Here is an 18,478-nt window from a genome sequence, read left to right on the forward strand (position 1 = left end):
TAGCTGAAGGGATTATTCATCAAACATCATGTGTACATACTCCTAATGGAGTAGATAATGGAAAAAATAGACAGTTACTTAACATAGCACGATCTCTACTCCTTTATATGCATATTCCTAAAACCTATTGGGCTCACGCTCTTCTTACAACCTATTTTTTGCTCAATAGAATGCCCCCTACTGTTCTAGGGGGACATACCCTTTTCTGTTGTGTTTCGAGAAACATGCATGTTCTCTGTTTTGCCTTGTCTTTGGGTGCACATGTTTTGTTCATCTTCCACATACTAGTTGGGATAGGACAAGTTCTCTCATCTTTGTCGGGTATTTGAGAATTTAGAAGGGTTATAGATGTTATGATTCCACAATTTCAGGAAATCTGTTAGTACCGATGTCACCTTTTTTCTCTAGTGCTGAGTCATCCTTGGATGTATCTATTTTGTGTACATCAACATTTCATGGTCCCCTCCTTTTGTGTTGATCCTCCTATTCCTACTTTTTTTCTTTTGAAAATTTTTCGACTCCTTTTCCAAATCCATTAATTGCTAATTGAGAGAAACAATTGAGGGTTTATAAACGACGGAAAGCAAGCACAGGCATGCAACAACATATTTTTCCCATCACTGTTTCGACTTCTAGTTCTTGAGATCCGTCCAAAGCATCTTGGATTTGTCCATTGCACACTGGAAAGGTACTCAAACATGTACTCATCAGTCCTTTGTTTCTTACCCCATTGCTTATTATGTCTTAGTTCTTCATCAGTCCTTTGTTTCTATCCCTTTATCGCATGTTGAAAGCACTTGCTAACCCTGGGTGGAAGCAGCAATGGATGAAGAAATGGATGGCTTGACCACTCGAAGGATATGAGACTTGGTGCATCTTCCTCTTCATGATGACTCTATCAAATGGCTTACGGCTCAATTGATTGCCAAGGGGCACACTAAACATATAGTATTGTTTATTTTGAGACCACCTCTCTTGTTGCTTGACTAAATTCCATTTGTGTATTAATCTCATTGAAATTTAATTTTTATTGGTCCTTATCATGTTGCTCGAGAGAGGATGGTAAAGTATGTAGGTTGCATACGATCATTTATGGTCTTAAGAAATCTTCTCGAGCTTGGTTTGACAATTTTAGTTTGATGGTCTCTGCCTTTGGCTTCATCCGATGCTTTTTTGATCATTGAGTTTTTGTTTGCAAAAAGGAGACAGGTGTGGTAACTCACTGACTAGAGTGGGATTGCAGATATTAATCAGTGGCTTAAAGAGAAATTTTAAATCAAGGACTTGGCTACTTTGTGTTACTTTCTCGGCATTGAGATTGTACGGTGTAGTAGATGATTGAATTTATCTTATTGAAAATATATATTGGACTTGCTAAGTGGGACTGATCTGTTGGGAGCTAAACCATACTCCTGTAGATCCGAACAGGGAGTTGTTAGGGATGTTGGGTTAGACTTTGAAGATAAAAGTTGATTTAGACAATTGGCTAGCAAGTTTATTTACTTGATTGCCACTAGGCCAGGCATATCTTCTGCTGTGGGGATGGTGAGTCAATTTATAGGAAACCCTAAACATTCACATTGGGATGCTGTTTGTTGGATTTTTCTGTATCTCAAAGGCTCTCCTAGTAAAGGTTTGATATATAAATGTAATTGAAACTATGATATTTTGGGATACTGTGATGCAGATTGGGTTAGCTTTGTTGATGATGGAAGGTCTACTATTGGATATTGTTTGTGGGTGGTAATCAAGGTCTTAAATTTCAATTTTGACTAAAATTTTGAAACTCCAAAATTATTGAAATTTTGATGGAATTTCAATTTTGATTTTTATTTGAAAAAATGATGGAAATCAGTAGTAAAGCATGGAATTCTTTTATGAAACTTTAGATATTGTTTATAGACACAATAATGTAAGTTTTAAGATTAATATATTACAAACTAAATACATCTATGTTGTGTATGAAGTGCAATAGTTGTAAAATAATATGTGCATTAAACATATTCGTTGCAATAGTTGTAAAATAATATGTGCATTAAACATATTCGTAAGATAATGTGTGCTAAACATATTTGGTCAATATAAATGAAATTCATGATTTATTATACAAATAAAGATGATTTAGATATGAATGGTTAAATAAAATGTTGTTGTAAGTTTAATTTTTTCGTTTAATATCAAAAGCCCTTGTAATAATGTTTCAACAAGAAAATAAGGTAAAATAAGAGAAATTTCACTTACCTCTAAATCTCACATTTCAATTCTGAGTTCTATAGTTAAAATTTCGACCAATTTTGCTAAAATTTTAAGGTTTTGATAAATTTCGGATGATTTTCTGAAATTTCGAAGAAAATTATATTGGATGGAAATCAAATGCTGTTTCGATTTCAAGGGTGATGGAAAGCAGAAATTTTGATGGAAATTTCAATAATTTCGTGGAAAATTAAGACCATGTTCCATCATAGTTGGCAGAACTATGCTGATTTTCTAATTCACACTGTCCTTTCTTTGGTATAGTTTTAGCACAATCCGTACGAATTTCATTCCCTCCGCGATCAGCCAGCCATAGTCCCATCATCTCAAACAATTTTTTAGCTTCGACATCCTTGACACTAACATCCTCCACTGGAATGGGTAAAATTCTGTCCCTATAATGACTACTCAATGCCAAGTCTCTACCCGAATCCCTTCTTCAAAAATAGATATGTTAGAAGAAAATAGGTTATGCAAGTGGGGTATTTTTGTCCTTAAGACTTTTGTTTTTTGTTAATATATAGGAGGGCGGACTTGGAGCTGTATGCAAATCTCCAGGAAACTGCCGCCTCATTTTTTCTCTTTCTTCTTCTTCTCATCTTCTCTTCTTCTCTCCTTCATCTCTAACTTTACAATTTTAGGACTTATATTGAATTTGAATGTCTTACAAGCCGAAAGAACTGTGTGGAGGGGACAAGTAGATAACATGGTATCAAAAATCACCTCTAAATCTGATCTATCACAATTGGCAGGAAGATATTAGTGATACTAAGCACATATTTTGTTGGCATGTGTGTTCTAATCTAAAACATGTGAAAAATGTTGTATGTAAAGTACAACCCAATGTAAAGAGCTTGTCAATCAAATAAAAACTTCCTTTTTTGGTTGTTTTACAAATATATGTATGTATCTTGTGTTTAACAAATATTCACTCTTAATTGGCTTCTAACTTGTTTCCAAGTGATGGTTTTGCAAAACAAATTCTTGCCTAGGCCTAGTGCCTCCATCAATTGTTAGATGGAGTCATAGTCGATCACGTGCTAAAATAGGGATGTGACAAAGTGATACCAGAGTTTTCGTTGCATTGGGCCTTAAAGAAAGAAAGCAAAAAGTTAAATATTAATTTAAGTTGCACATGATTGTGTCCTTTGGCTTGCATATGATTAAGTTATTTGTAGACTATGTTATGTATATTTTAGGTATATCCGTAAGCATAATGAATAGTTAGGATTGTTTGTGATTATGTGTCCATGGTAATATTTCATGACTACATAAAAACACTTGACATTTTCTCTCCTCAAGGAGAATGAGACAAAGGGGTGGTCCGACGTCTTTAACCCCACCAGAACAGGCTGTCAATTCGGAGCAAAATATTCCAGGGGAATTTGAGTGTTTATTTGGGATATATACAGACTTACAAAGTATTAATCAAGCTATAGCAACAATGGCTAAAAACAATCAGCCAGCTCAGAAAACTAATCATGAAAGTCAATTGAATTGACTTCCAGACAATTGCTGAAAAAGTGAAAACTTGTTCCCGATGTGCAAAAGTTGAGGGAGCAGATGACACTGTCCTCCAAGTCCTAGTGAGTTTGAAACACTGGTCCTGTCCTATATTCTTGGTAGTGCAGAGCTGCCATCCTCTGCTAACATCTATTGTTGTATACTTCATACATCCTTTAGCATTCAATTCTTGGATCTGGTGTTCAACCTCCAGCATCAAGATGAGAGATTTTGTTACACAAGGTGGCTCTCTTTATGAACCAAGTAGTAGTAGTAGAAGTTGATGGGGTGGTTAGAGTTGCGGCAAAAGGGAAGAACATGGTAGAGGCCACCAATGCAAGTTACTCATTGTGACAAGGAGGTCATACAATTGAGTAATGTTGAGATCTGCATTGTAAACCCCAACTTATTGCCAATCCAGCCACTATAAATTCTGTTCTTATTGATTCAACAAACAAGTAGTTGTATTTGTTTCAAAAGAAGCGTATTTTTGAAGTTCCTCCAATATCAAGCCTGCAAGCTTTTCTTCCAATTGCATCTATTGCCCAGGTAGGTAACCCTACAACTTGTCGTCAAGTTTCTCTCTCACTAGTCCTTGGGTTTTATAACCAATTCATTTCCACCCTATTTTCTAAACTTACTTCATGTCAACCTTGCTGATGGGTCCACTACTATCTTTAAGAGAATAGGGACTATAATTCTACACCTTCTATCTCTCTTTGTTATTAGCACAATTACAAAGTCCATGAATTGTTTAATTACATTCTTTCCTCACTTTGTTGTCATTCAGGATTCAAAGATAGGGAATACCATTATTGGTTGAGGACATGAGGCTGGTAATGTTTACTACTTTGTGTTACTCTCTCCTTCTATTGCCTACACTATTATTGCTACACATTTTCAAATCCATTGTCTCCTCAGTTATCCTTCATTGGAGAAGTTAAATTGGTTCTACTTTGAGTTATGTGTTTATCATTGAGTATGAATCTTGTAAGTCAGGAAAGCATCATGATATTAAATTTCCTTTCCTAATCAATAAACAAACAGTAAGTGTCACATCCATTTTTCTAGTATGTGACTGGCGGTGATCTCATACAAAATTCAATGGATGCATCAGAGCCGGGGAAGATTTAGTTTTGCAAACACAATCATTTTAATACAAAAGCCAGTTAAAAGAGATTGTTAAAACACATGATACATACATATAATCATGGTTATATATTTTGACGAATTTTTCAAAATTTCGCTCTCCATTACCCTTGAAATTGAAATGGCAGTTGATTTCCATCTTAGATGATTTTTGTCTAAATTTCAACAAATCATCTTAAATTTATCAATATCTCATACTTTTAGCAAAGCTTGTTGAATTCTTAACCACATAATGAAATTTCCTTGGAGTCAAATGTGAAATTTATGCACAAAGTGAAATTTCTCTCTTAATTTGTATCTTTTTTTTATTGTAACTGTTAAGATTTGATTAAAATGAATGACCTAACTTGAAGATAGGTCTCTTCCTCTATTTATAATACAAATTGAATACATTCTAATGACAATAATACCCTTACTAAATCTCACTAATTTACATACTAACACACTCAATAATAGTAATACTAAAAGACATATATAACCTCTAACACTCCCCCTCGAGCTAGAGCATAAATTTCATATGCTCCTAGTTTGTTACAAATGAATTTAACACAAGCACCCCCCAATGCTTTGGTAAACAAATCAGCGAGCTGCATGTCGAACTTCACATAAGCGGTTGTAATGAGCTTCTACACAAGTTTCTCCCAAGCAAAGGGACAATAATCTTCAATGTGCTTTGTTCGCTTATGAAAGATCAGGTTAGAGGTAATATGAAGAGCATCTTGATTATCACACATCAACTTCATAGGCTAAGAATCCAAAAACCCCAATTCTTCTAACATGTTCTTTAATCAAACAAGTTCACAAGCAATGTGACTGTGTGAGTCCTAGCTCTATATTTTGATTCAGCACTTGACCTTGCCACCACAGTTTTTCTTACTCTTCCAAGAAACAAAATTACTACGAACCAAGATACAGTCGTCAGTACCCGATGGTGGATCACCAATCGAAAGGTGATCCAGCCCAATTTGCATCTGTATATCCATGGATATAACTTATATTACAATTATTGCACTTTATACATAACATAGGTGTATTTAATTTATAATTTATTAGTCCTAAAACTTGCATTATTATATGTACTAACATTTTCTCAAGTTTCATTAAAAAATTCCATGGTTTTTTTTACTAATTTCCATCATTTTTCAAATATTAATCAAAGATTGTGTTGAAATTTTTGTATATTTGGAGTTTCGAAATTTTAGTCAAAATCAAAACTTAGGATCTTGCTCATAATGCAACCAAATGCGACAGGCTCTTTGCATTCGGATTTATTTTATATACAACATTTTCTACACTTCTTGGACTAAATACATATTCACCGCAAAACGCATGCCTTGTATCTTCCTACCAATCTGTTGTATATGTCAAAAGTGGTAATCACTTGGAAAACATAGCTAGTGGGGCATTCCTTCATCCCAAGGAACTTGAAATTGTTATGGAAGCATGGTTTTAAATTTCCACGAAATTGTCAAAATTTTCGATTTCCGTCACCCTTGAAATTGAAATGGTAGTCGATTTCCGTCTTACCTAATTTCCGTCGAAATATCAATGATTCATCTAAAATTTATCATAATCTTGAAATTTTAGCAAAAATTGTCAAAATTTTAACTATACAATGAAATTTTGTCGGAATTCAAATGAGAGATTTAGGAGTGAAGTGAAATTTCTTTGTTAATTTATTTTATTTATTTTATCGAAACGTGCTTTTGAAATTATATAAGAAAATAAACTTACAGTAACATTTTATTTAACAATTCATGTCTAAATTATCATAATTTGTATAACAATAACAACAACAAAACCAAGCCTTAAGTCCCACTAGGTGAGGTCAACTATATGAATCCTTTTCCGCTAATTTATGCGATCATGGACCATTTCTTTTGACAAACTTAGGGCTATTAAATCCTTATTCACTATCTCATTCCAAGTTATTTTAGGTCTACCCCTACCCTTCTAATCCCCCACAGTAACTAGCTTGCTCTTCCTCACTGGCGCACTATGTGGCCTATGTTGCAAGTGCCCAAACCATCTAAGTTGTCCCTCCCTTATCTTATCTTCTATAGAAGCTACACCTAACTTATCGCCAAGGTCTTAAATTTCGATTTCGACTCAAATTTCGAAGCTCCAAAAGTACAAAAATTTCGACAAAAATTTCGATTTCGATTTGAAAATAAAAAAATGAAAATTAGTAGTAAAGCATGGAATTCTTTGTGATATTTTAGAAATGGTTAACAAACATAATAATATAAGTTTTAGGACCAATATATTACAAATTAAATACATCTATGTTTTGTATGAGGTGAAAAAGTTGTAAAATAGTATGTGTATCAAACATATTTGTAAGATAATGTACATTAAGCTTGTTTAGTTAATACAAATGAAATTCATAAATCATTTAAATATTATTTATTATACAAATAATGATAATTTAGACTTGAATGGTTAAATAAAATGTTCCTGTAAGTTTATCTTTTCATATAATTTCAAAAGCACTTGTAATCATCTTTTGGTTCGATAAAATAAATTAAGATAGAAATTTCACTTCACTCATAAATTTCTAATTTGAATTCTGATGAAATTTTGTTGTATAGTTTAAATTTTGATAAGTTTTGCTAAAATTTTGAGATTTCGATAAATTTCGGATGATTCGTTGAGATTTCGATGGAAATTATGCAAGATGGAAATTGACTGCCATTTTGATTTCAAGGGTGATGGAAATCGGAAATTTCTACAATTTCGTGGAAATTAAAGACCATGCTTATTGCGAATATGTTCATTCCTTAATTTATCTTTCATTGTTATTCCACTCATCTATCTAAGCATTCTCATCTTGACAACTTTTACATTTTGGATATTCTATTTTTTCGTCCCCCAACATTCTAATCCATATAGCATAGCTGGTCTTATAGCCGTCCTATAAAACTTACCTTTTAATTTTAAGAGTATTCTACGATCACAAAGCACACTTGAAGCACTTCTCCATTATACCCAACCTGCTTTAACTCTATGCACCACATCATCTTCAATTTCTCCTTCATCTTGCATAATAGATCTAAGGTATTGAAATTTACAAGTGCTATTTATTTCTTGATTTAAATTATTTATGAATTTCATTTGTATTAACTAAATATGTTTAATGTACATTATCTCTCAAATATATTTGATACACATACTATTTTATAACTTTTCCACCCCATACAAAACATAGATGTATTTAATTTGTAATATATTAGTCCTAAAACAAATATTATTATGTTTGTTAACCATTTCTAAAGTTTCATAAGGAATTCCATGTTTACTACTAATTTCTGTTATTTTTTCAAATCAAAATCGAAATTGGCATCTAAATCAAAATTTCCGTACTTTTGGAGCTTTGAAATTTAAGATCTTGCTCAAGAGGCAAAGGGAACACAATGTTGTTTTCCTAATTGACAAGACTCAGATTCAAGGTTAGACAAACTCAAAGTAGGAACTAGCTGTTTTAATTTGTTCAATGATGGATGACGGGCGACAATAGATTTGATGTGGTGTGGCTGCAGCACTACAAGCAATAGGAGAAGAGAGCAACTCAAAGTAGTAAAGTCCACCAGCCTCACATCCTATGCCAATCATCTTCCTCGTCTTCAAAATCCTAAATAAGCAGAGAATCAAGAAAGAAATTACAAAGCAATTTAGTGACTTTGTAGAAGAAAGAGAGACTGAGGGAGTAGGACTTACTGTTTTTATCCCCTTAAAGGAAGTGGTGGACCCATCAGCAACGGTAACATAAGGCATATTTTTAGAGTACTGGAGAGTAGAAAAGTAGTTGGTGACACCTGTCATTTGGTCAGTAGCAGCAGAGTCGACAACCCTTGGACTAGTGGGAGAGTGGAGAGATACTAGATGACCCATAGACGGTATGATTACTTTTCGGAGCAATAAATGCAATGTGATAATATGCTTGTTGGGATGCCTGATACTGCGGGAACCTTAAATAAACCTCCTTTGAGATGGTTATAGTACGTTGTTCACCTGAACAAGTGGCTAACAAGGGAAACACACTTCTGGGATTTGGCAACTCCACGCTAACAAACATACCACCTTGATAGAGCAGCACATCAGAAATACGCAGAAAACAATATGTTTTTGGAATTCACCAGCTCCATCCCAGCACACAACTTTTGACAAATGGTGCAAACCACAAGCACACAATAAGAGAATCAAAAACACAGCAAATGCCACTGTTTCAGGCCCCAATAAACTCAACAATCACTGACAAACAGCTTTGGATGCATCAAACAACCATTCCCTAGGTGCTGCGCATGAGAAACTAAAAAAGGTGAAGTCTTTGGATAAAAAACAGCACAAAAACTTCAATAACATGTTCATAGAGGGATTCAAGCACTGCTGGATGAATTCAGGGCAGAAACATGCCCGAAATTAGCTTCACGTGGTGGCATGCAGGGTTGCCCCTGGCTGACATTGACCAGCGTGTGAGGGCACGTGGAAGAAGTTCAAGAGATGGGATTTCAGCAGCGAGGCAGATCAGCAACATCTATGGGTGTTTTTTTGCAAAATCTATAGTGATTTTTGTGATCCTGAACTGGCAGTGTCGCTCGGGAAATTTCTGGTGACTGCTCTGGCTTCCGGCAGCTGCTGGCTCTTTTTCAGGGCTATGGTGTTGCTGGAGATTCTTCGATGATCGTAGACATGCGGCAGATTTAGGGTTTTGGCTTCGGCTTTGATATATGTCAAGTAGATGTCTATGACCATAATTCCCTTACTAGGTCTTACTTATTAACATAACACTTACACATTAGTAATGCTAATGACTAAAATAACCATCAACAGAAGTTTCAAAGCCCTCTGATTATGTATGCTAAAGCCCTTTTAGGCATTTGGACCATTGGAAATATTTTTACTTTGTACATTAGTTTTTGAATTACTGCTTTTCGTCATTAGATGGAAATCTTTGGTTTATTTTCATTTAAGTGCTTTTTTACTTTTAGTTTCACATTTTGACTTCTGCCCAGTGTTACATGATTCTGTTCATCAACAAGAATCCTCCCAATGCTCTTACACATGCAGTAATGGCCCTAGCTCTTTCCTTTTTACCATGGTATCAGTTTCTCATACCATTTTTTAATTTAAAAATGAACCAGGGCCATGGTCTTTCTGCACATCTTATGCTTTGATACTTGTTAGATTCTAGAATAAGTGTTTACTATTTCTATATGGTTTGACACTTCACTATGGTATTCAGGTTATAAAACATCCAATACCGAAAAATAGAAGATCTAGGAGTCAACCACCACCAACATTTGTTGCAGAGCCAGCTACAGAGGCAAATTCATTTGTTGGAACTGAAGAATATATTGCTCCGGTATGGTATACTTCTCATTCTTATAAGTTTTTGAATGTCATTCTTTTAAAGAAATGGTCCAAGATCGCATAAATTGGCGGAAAAGGTTCATATAGCCGGCCACACCTAGTGGGACTTAAGGCTTGGTTTTTTTGTTGTTGAATGCCATTCTTTTATAGAGTTGACACAACAAACAGGAAAGAGTTATTAATTTTTTGTTTATTATATTTTTATTTTCTTTATTTATGATATCATTTGGGATCATATCCTTTCCTTTAGACTCAGCAAAATATTATTTTAATTTATGTATAATAATTTTCTGATTTAGCATATTATAAGTTTAGAAAGTAGCATTTGAGTTTATTTAGATTTCAAAAAGTTTTTTTTTCTTTTTTTCCTCTATAACCATTGTAAGTCCATAAAGGCCCTATTGTATATTTGTTTTGAGGACTGGATTGGAATTAATTCATCCTGCATCAAGTGGTATTGGTTCAGATTGCATCAAGTTGTATAACAGTTTAATGTCGAAGTCGTAGGTTTCACTATTTCAACTTAAATTGCATACAAGCCTTTATTTCCTTTTGCCACTTGCCAGATGTTTGTGTGATGTGAAGTCCCCCCCAAAAGAAACAGAAAACAAGCAAATTAAAAAAGAACTACATCAAAGCTGCCTTCCAATCTCTCTTTGAATATCAGACACATCAAACTGCCAAACCCTGAAAAGAAGTTACCAAAAAAGAAGCAAAGCGAGTAACTTCCTTCCAAAGAAAATTTGGAGAATTCTTCTAATCTTTGAAGATTTTAGAATTCCTTTCAACCATGGTTTTAAATAACAGCAGCTACATAATGGAATTTCAAGGCCTCAATACTGATTTGGACTGCTAATAGCGTGAGGAAAAAAAATCACTGCCATAACAAACACTGCTTCCATAACAGGCTGTAAAGGGCGTAATGCTTCTATTATGAGCCCATAACCTAATAGCTTAAGTTTTTAGATAAAGTGGTAATCTAAGGGGCCGTTCGGTATCACTGTCAAAAAATTAAAGAAACGAAAACTAAAAACCAGAAACAGAAACGAAAAAACTAGAAACCGACAACCCGTTTTGTTAACATTTATAAAACTAATACAAATTAAAATTTTAATTAAAAAATGCTCATTTTCATCTTTAAATCAAAATATTATTAAAATATGATTAAAATAATAAAATTACAAATAATACACATTAAAAAAATTACTATAATAAAAATAAAATTTATTACAATTATTTTACTCAATTGTTTTACTTTCAAAATTTACTTTACAATAAAAATTTTATTAAACATGACAAATGAAAAATAGTAAACGTATTTTCGTAATTGACTTTATTATTATTTTTTAAAATTTATGTATATTTTTTTTTAATTATATTTAAATTTATATGATCATTTAATTTTGATTTTAATTTAAAAGTGTATAATTTTAATAATTAAATCCAAAAAATGTATTTCTGGATATTAAAATTTCTGGCAACAAAAACAAAAACTGACAACAGAAACAAACGCATTTTTATAATCTATATTTTCACTGTGGAGAAATAGAAACTGAAAACAGGAAACAAAGACCTCAGAAAACTGCATACTTACTACACCTCCATAAAGTTGCCCTTACCTTCCTTCTTCCAGAGCCTGCAAAAGAATTGATTAATAAATCTTCCACTGAATAAGGGCAGACCCAACTCTGTTCCATAACACTGAACAAATTATTCCAAATCCTCCATGCAAAATCACAATGCAAAAAGAGGTGAGAGGTTGTTCCAGAATTCCCATAACAGAGCGCAAACATCTGGAGAGAGAACCTTCAAAGGTCTTCTTATCTACAGCAAGTTATTGGTATTAATTTTGTTAAGCACAACCAACCAAGTAAAAGCTTTAATCTTGGGAGGAACTTTAACCTTCCAAATAACTGAATAAAGAGGAAAGGGATAATTTGAATGGGTCAAAAATTCAAAGAATGATTTGCAAGAAAACACCCCCGATTGATCTGGACACCAAGAACAAACATTCCTACCTGAGGATAATTTGCAATTGTTAAAAATGGACAACAAAGAAGACAACTCCAGAAGACAACTCCACCATCTCCCTATCATTCAAAGATCTTCTGAAATGAAGATTCCAAGAAATTGGAAAGCCCTCCAGTTATCTCCTTATCATTCAAAAATATCCTGAAATAAAGATTCCAAAAGATTGGAAAGCTCTTCCCATTATCTGCAAAGAAAGAAATGACTTAGTTTGGCTCAGTTTACAATTTAAAAAGATGCGGAAAGAAAATGGAGAAAAAATCATTCCCAAGCCATGGGTTTTTCCAAAAACAAATTCGAGACCCCCTTCCCAGTATCAATTTAGTGTGAAGGGTAAAAATAGAGCAAGTCAAGGAAATAGACCTCCACTGCCTCCCCCAAAAAATCTCAAGCTAACGTTGGTATCCCACCCACTCTCATCCAACCCAAACTTGCTTTGAATAACTCAATGTCATAGGGAATTATGTTCGAAGGGGAAGCACCGCAATCATTAGCTAAAAGAGCAGTGTTTTAACGCACCAAGTTATCAAAACCCAACCCCCCCCCCCCCCCTTCTCTCTTTTAGACTTACTAAACTCCACCCAATTCACTAAATGGCCCCTACGAGCCCCCAAACCAGACCAAAAAAATATGTCATAATTCTCTCTAGCTTGCTCACAATTCCCACTGGAATTCTTAAAACAGATATAAAAAAATACAAAGGGATACTAGAAAGACAAGCCTAGATACGCATTATTCTAACATCAAAATTTTTATTTTTGAACATTTTTCCTAACTACCCAAAATTTTGGGAAGAAATATTTGCATGAGTATAAATTTCGGTAGGATATATTATAAAATAATTTTCTTCTAAAAAAAACATTATAAATAATTTTTGCTGTTCTTTTTATTTTTCGAAACTAATAAAAATCACTTGATTTCAGGAAATTATTACTGGAGCTGGCCACAGTAGTGCTGTTGATTGGTGGGCTCTTGGTAAGCGTGAGATAATGCATGATATTCTCTGTATCTATGTGCACACTGCGCACGTGCACATCTGGTTGTGTTGTCCAGCCTATTAGGTTCTCATGCTAAGATACCTCTGAAGAACTAATATCTGATGTTGTATATGTATGATTACTATTGTATTTCATTTTTATTTCATATAAACATTTTAAAAGATAATATTCCTGTGTTTATCTCGTTTGATTCAGTTTTTTTGTTTCCTTAACTTACAAATCTTATGATCAAGTTCCTCTGTTCATATGTATACTAGACGTGGCATGCACTGTTTGTTGCTCACCTCATATAATCAATGCTAGATGTAGCGCATTTATGTGTTTATTGTGTGCATGTGGGGGCATATTTGTCTTTTAGTATTTTATTAAGTAAATAGGTCAGATCTGGAGGGTGTGTGTCACATCATTTTCTGTTCTGGCAGACTGCTCTCCTCTTCTCTTATCCTTCTCCTTCTTTCTCTTCCTCTATCCCTCTTGCCTTTTCATTTACCTCTCACCATTTGACTTTTAAGTTAATGCTCTCTCTTGTTTAAGAGCCATTTAGAGACTCTTGACTCTTCTCAGTTCAGCTGTGTGCAGTGAACTAATGAGGTGTTTGTTGGTGTGAAGGCAGTCACACTGTTATTAGCAGATAGCTGTTGCTGGTTGATGTATCCCAGGTTGGTGAGGTGTCTGTTAATTTGAAGGAAGTCGCTACCTTTAACCTGTTGTGGGATTACTGATTGGTGTTCAACTTATGTTTCCTGCTCCTCCACTACTGTTTGTGATTGCGACCAGAGTTTCCTTCAAGCCTGCTGTTCTCCCTGGCTGCCTTAGCTGCTGGGTTGTAATGGCTGCTGCTGCTGTATTGTGACAACTCCTTAAAGCACTGGAGGGATTTCTTTTTATTTATTTACGATTTCTGCTCTATGCCATACTGTACCTAATCTGGTTTCTGGTGGTTCCGTTTTTTTTTTTTTTTTCCTGGTCTGGTATGTGATGTGTGCTTTGTGTTGTTCATGGGGCTGTCCTTGTGACATCTAGAGAGAAATTTTCTGACAATATCAATGTGCAGATCATATCCATCAAGTTGGCTGGCATTTCCAATTTTTTGTTGTGGTCTCAAATGTCACGGGCCGACTATTTTCACACCTTTGTGAAAGGACCATGCGGTGCTAGCTAAAGCACTCTTGCTTAACTAGCCAACCTATCGTTTGCCACAATTCATCCACGAAACACTTTCATTATCATTTAACCCAATATCAGCGGAAGCAGTAAACAATTATGAAAGCAGTGGCAAGCAAGCAGTAAACATTGAAGCAACGTAATTCATTAACAACACCTTCGTTACAAGATTGACGAACACTCACCCTCCCCTAAAGAGCTTTATATGCAAATCTCATCTTGGCACTAGGAAACATCAAAGTGACTGAGGAGTCATACTACCTTATTTGGCATACAAAAAAACTACTACTAGAAAATAAACCTGCACTAGTATTTACATGATGGAAACTCATCCCAAATGCACGAGACAAGCGATCACAGGCAAGCATAATGCCCTAAACAAGCTCAGCTCATGACGCTCCCCCACTTAAGCGGTCGACGTCCTCGTAGATTCACACTAGGTACACTTCAACTTTGTCCATGAACAATTGCATATCTTCCACAGAAATCCAGCTGATTTCTTCATCACCAAGGCCTTCCCACTTCACTAAAAACTCTTGCCGCTTCTTCCTTGAGGATATGAACACTCTATCTGCAAGGATATCTTCAAATTCACGTCTGTCAGGTTGCACTATCTTCAACTCTACTCTATTTGACTGACTTCTACTCGGATCGTCGGTGTCGGCGTTGAACGGCTTGAGGCAGCTGACGTGAAACATAGGATGCACTTTCATCCAAGTTGTAGGGTCGATTCTGTAAGAGGCCTTTCTGACTTTCGCCAAGATGGGGACTGGTCCTTCATATTTGCGAAGTAGTCTCCTATCTCGTCCTCATAGTGACCTGATATGTTCAAGATTGAGCTTAACAAGCACCAAGTCACCTACGTTGAAGTGTTGCGGTCTTCTCCCCTGATCTGCCCACTTTTTCATTCGCTTAGAAGCTTTCTCCAAATAGGCTCGGGCAATCTCTGCATTTTGTCTCCATTCTTTGGTGAAGATGTAAGCCCTAGGACTCTTTCCTCTATACAGCTCATCCACTGTGTGAGGTAACAGCGGTTGCTGACCTGTAACAAGGTCAAAAGGGCTCTTGTTGGTTATTGAGCACTTTTGGGCATTGAAATAGAATTAAGCCACATCAAGTAGTTGCACCCAATTCTTCTGGTTGGCATTGACAAAATAGAGCAAGAACTCTTCTAGTAGCCCATTGAATCTCTCCATCTGTCCGTATGCCTATGGATGGAAACTCGAAGAGATTTCAAGTTGTGAACCGAGGATTCTAAAAAGTAATGTCCAAAAGTTGCTGATGAATATTGAGTCTCAGTCACTAACAATGTCTTGGGAAACACCCCAATATTTCACAATATTTGTGAAAAACAACTGTGTCGTCTCCTCTGCCGAATAGTACTTTGGTGCGGGTATAAACGTACCATACTTCGAAAACCTATCTATAACCATAAGTATAGATCCTGCATCTACCACTCTGGGCAAGTTGGTGATGAATTCCAATAAGACACTTTCCCACGGTTTGGATGGTACTGGTAGGGGCTCCAGCAGCCTTGCAATCTTCCTCTGCTCCACCTTGTCTTGTTGGCAAGTGAGGCAAGTAGAGGTATAATCAACCACATCATCACACAAGTGTGGCCAATAATACCTCTGCTTCAGTATGGCCAAAGTGTGCTACCATCCTGGATGTCCGACCCACATTGTATCATGACACTCTCTCAACAGTGTCTTCCTCAGATCACCAGTTTGTGGCACAAAGAGCCGGCTACCATGGGTCATCAGCATTCCGTCTTCCATCCATAACTGACATGCTTTCCCCTCTTCGGTCAGCTTCATTAGGTTCTACGCAACTGGATCTTGGGCTAACTTATCTTTGATGTGCTCTTGCATCGTCATGGTAACAGTACTCACCGTCAAGTGTGCTACCATCTGCAAGGCCGCCAGCTCAGCCTTCCTACTCAATGCCAAACGCTTCGTCTTGTGCTCAAAGGAGAAATCAAATTCTGCCGAGAATTCCTACCATCGACCCTGCTTGGCTTTCAACTTCGGCTGTGTGAAGAAATGGCTAATTCCCGAGTTATTTGTTTTCACCACAAACCTTGACCCAAGTAATGTCTCCACATGTGGACACAATGTATCACCGCTAGCATCTCCTTCTCTTAAGCTGTGGACTCACGCTCTGCTTCACTAAGCTTACGGCTCTTGTACGCAACAGGATGTCCCTCCTGTAACAAGACTCCTCGAAGGGCGAAGTCTGACGCATCTGTCTGTACCTCGAAGGGTTTCATGACATCTGGAAGAACAAGTACCGGATCTCTTATCATGGCATCCTTCAAGTCATCAAAGGTTCCCTAGCACTTCTCAGTCCAGTTCCACCCATGACCCTTCTTTAGTAGTTCTGTTTTAAGAGTCATTCTCTGTGAATACCCCTCAACAAACTTCCTATAATAGTTGGCAAGGCCAAGAAAGGAACACAGCTCCTTCACTGTCATTGGAATCTTCCATTCTTGAATTGCCCTTACCTTCTCCATATCCATCCGGATATGACCTTGCTCAATCACATGACCAAAGAATTTGATGCTCCACTGAGCGAAAGAGCACTTCTCTTTCTTCATATATAGACTGTTCCCCCTCAGCCTGTTGAACACCTTCTGTAGATGCTCTTCATGTTCCTCCAAATTAGAATTGTAGACAACAATATCATCCAAGTGCACCACATCAAACTTGTCGAGGTACTCACGAAATACATGGTTCATCAAGGTATAGAATGTTGCAGGCGCATTTGTCAACCCGAATCGCATCACCAAGAATTCATACGCCCCATACCACGTCACACAAGTAGTCTTCGGCTCATCCCCATTAGCAATCCTTACCTGATAGTAACCTGACCTCAAGTCAAGTTTAGTGAAGTACTTGGCATGACTCAACTAATCCAACAAATCAGCAATCAACGGAATAGGTTACTTGTTGCGCACTATCACCTTGTTAAGCGTGCGGTAGTTTTTACACATCCGCATGCTCCCATCATGTCTCTTTTGAAACAACACCGGTGCTCTAAATGGTGCTTTGGAAGGGCGAACATATCCCGCTTCCAACAACTCATCAAGTTGTTTCCTCAACTCTGCTAGCTCTAGAGGCACCATCTGATATGGCCCCTTAGCAAGTGGTTTCACTCCTAACAATGACTCGATCTCATGCTCCACACCTCGTCGTGGAGGCAAGTGGTGAGGCAGCTTATCCAGCATCACCTACTTGTACTCATCCAACCCCTCTTAGATGGTCGTAGGCACCAGCTCTTGGCCTACTTCTTCATCTACCACGACCATGGCTAGATATGTCTGTTCACCCTTTCTCAATCCCTTCTTCAGTTGCGTGGCTGAAATTAACTTCTCATTGTCTCCTTTTGTCACAACAACTTGCACCATGCACGGGTGATTTCCCATCAGACACAGGGAACTAGCAAAAGGCATCAACACTGCCTTCGTCCTCCTCAGGAATTCCATTCCCAAAATGACTGGAAAGTTATTTAATGGCACCGCTATGAAATTTGCATAACCTTCCCACTGTCCAAGCTTCACAATCAATTGCTTGGCTACTCCCAGAGTAGGCTAGGCTATAGAATTCGCTGCTTTCATATGTCCTGTATCCTTCTCCAAGGATAACTTGAGTCTCCATGCTTTTGGCCACGAAACAAAATTATGAGTAGCCCCGGTATCCACCATAGCGTAGGTACTCTTCCTATTGATCCTCAAGCCCACAAACATCAGTCCTTTTTCTTGTGTAACTTTCAGTGCTTTTGCTAGCTTTTCCAATGCATTCACCTGCGCATTGCACCCATCCTCAAGATATCATCCTCTTCCCCATCACTTTCCACTACCTACTCCGCAGTGGAAGCTTGTAAGGCATTAAGTGTTGCTTTGTGAGGGCACTTAAAAACTCTGTGAAGGCCTTGACACAAATAACACAAATTTTACTCTTCCCAGACGATGAAGCATCCTTTGAAGTTGATGCCTTATAGTCGGCTCCCCCACT

General features: G+C 36.6%; 1 protein-coding gene across 3 annotated transcripts in view; it reads left to right on the forward strand.

The window, feature by feature from the left end:
• Positions 1–18,478, forward strand: part of LOC131160379 (phototropin-2) — a 192,871-nt gene that overhangs the window by 151,086 nt on the left and 23,307 nt on the right. For all 3 annotated transcript variants that reach the window (XM_058116010.1, XM_058116011.1, XM_058116012.1), the window contains 2 exons: positions 10,148–10,267; positions 13,227–13,278. In XM_058116010.1, the coding sequence (XP_057971993.1) occupies positions 10,148–10,267; positions 13,227–13,278 (172 nt within the window). The remainder of the gene's footprint in view (positions 1–10,147; positions 10,268–13,226; positions 13,279–18,478) is intronic.

This window comes from Malania oleifera, chromosome 7 (assembly GCF_029873635.1).
Source record: "Malania oleifera isolate guangnan ecotype guangnan chromosome 7, ASM2987363v1, whole genome shotgun sequence".
Classification (NCBI taxonomy): Eukaryota; Viridiplantae; Streptophyta; class Magnoliopsida; order Santalales; family Ximeniaceae; genus Malania; species Malania oleifera.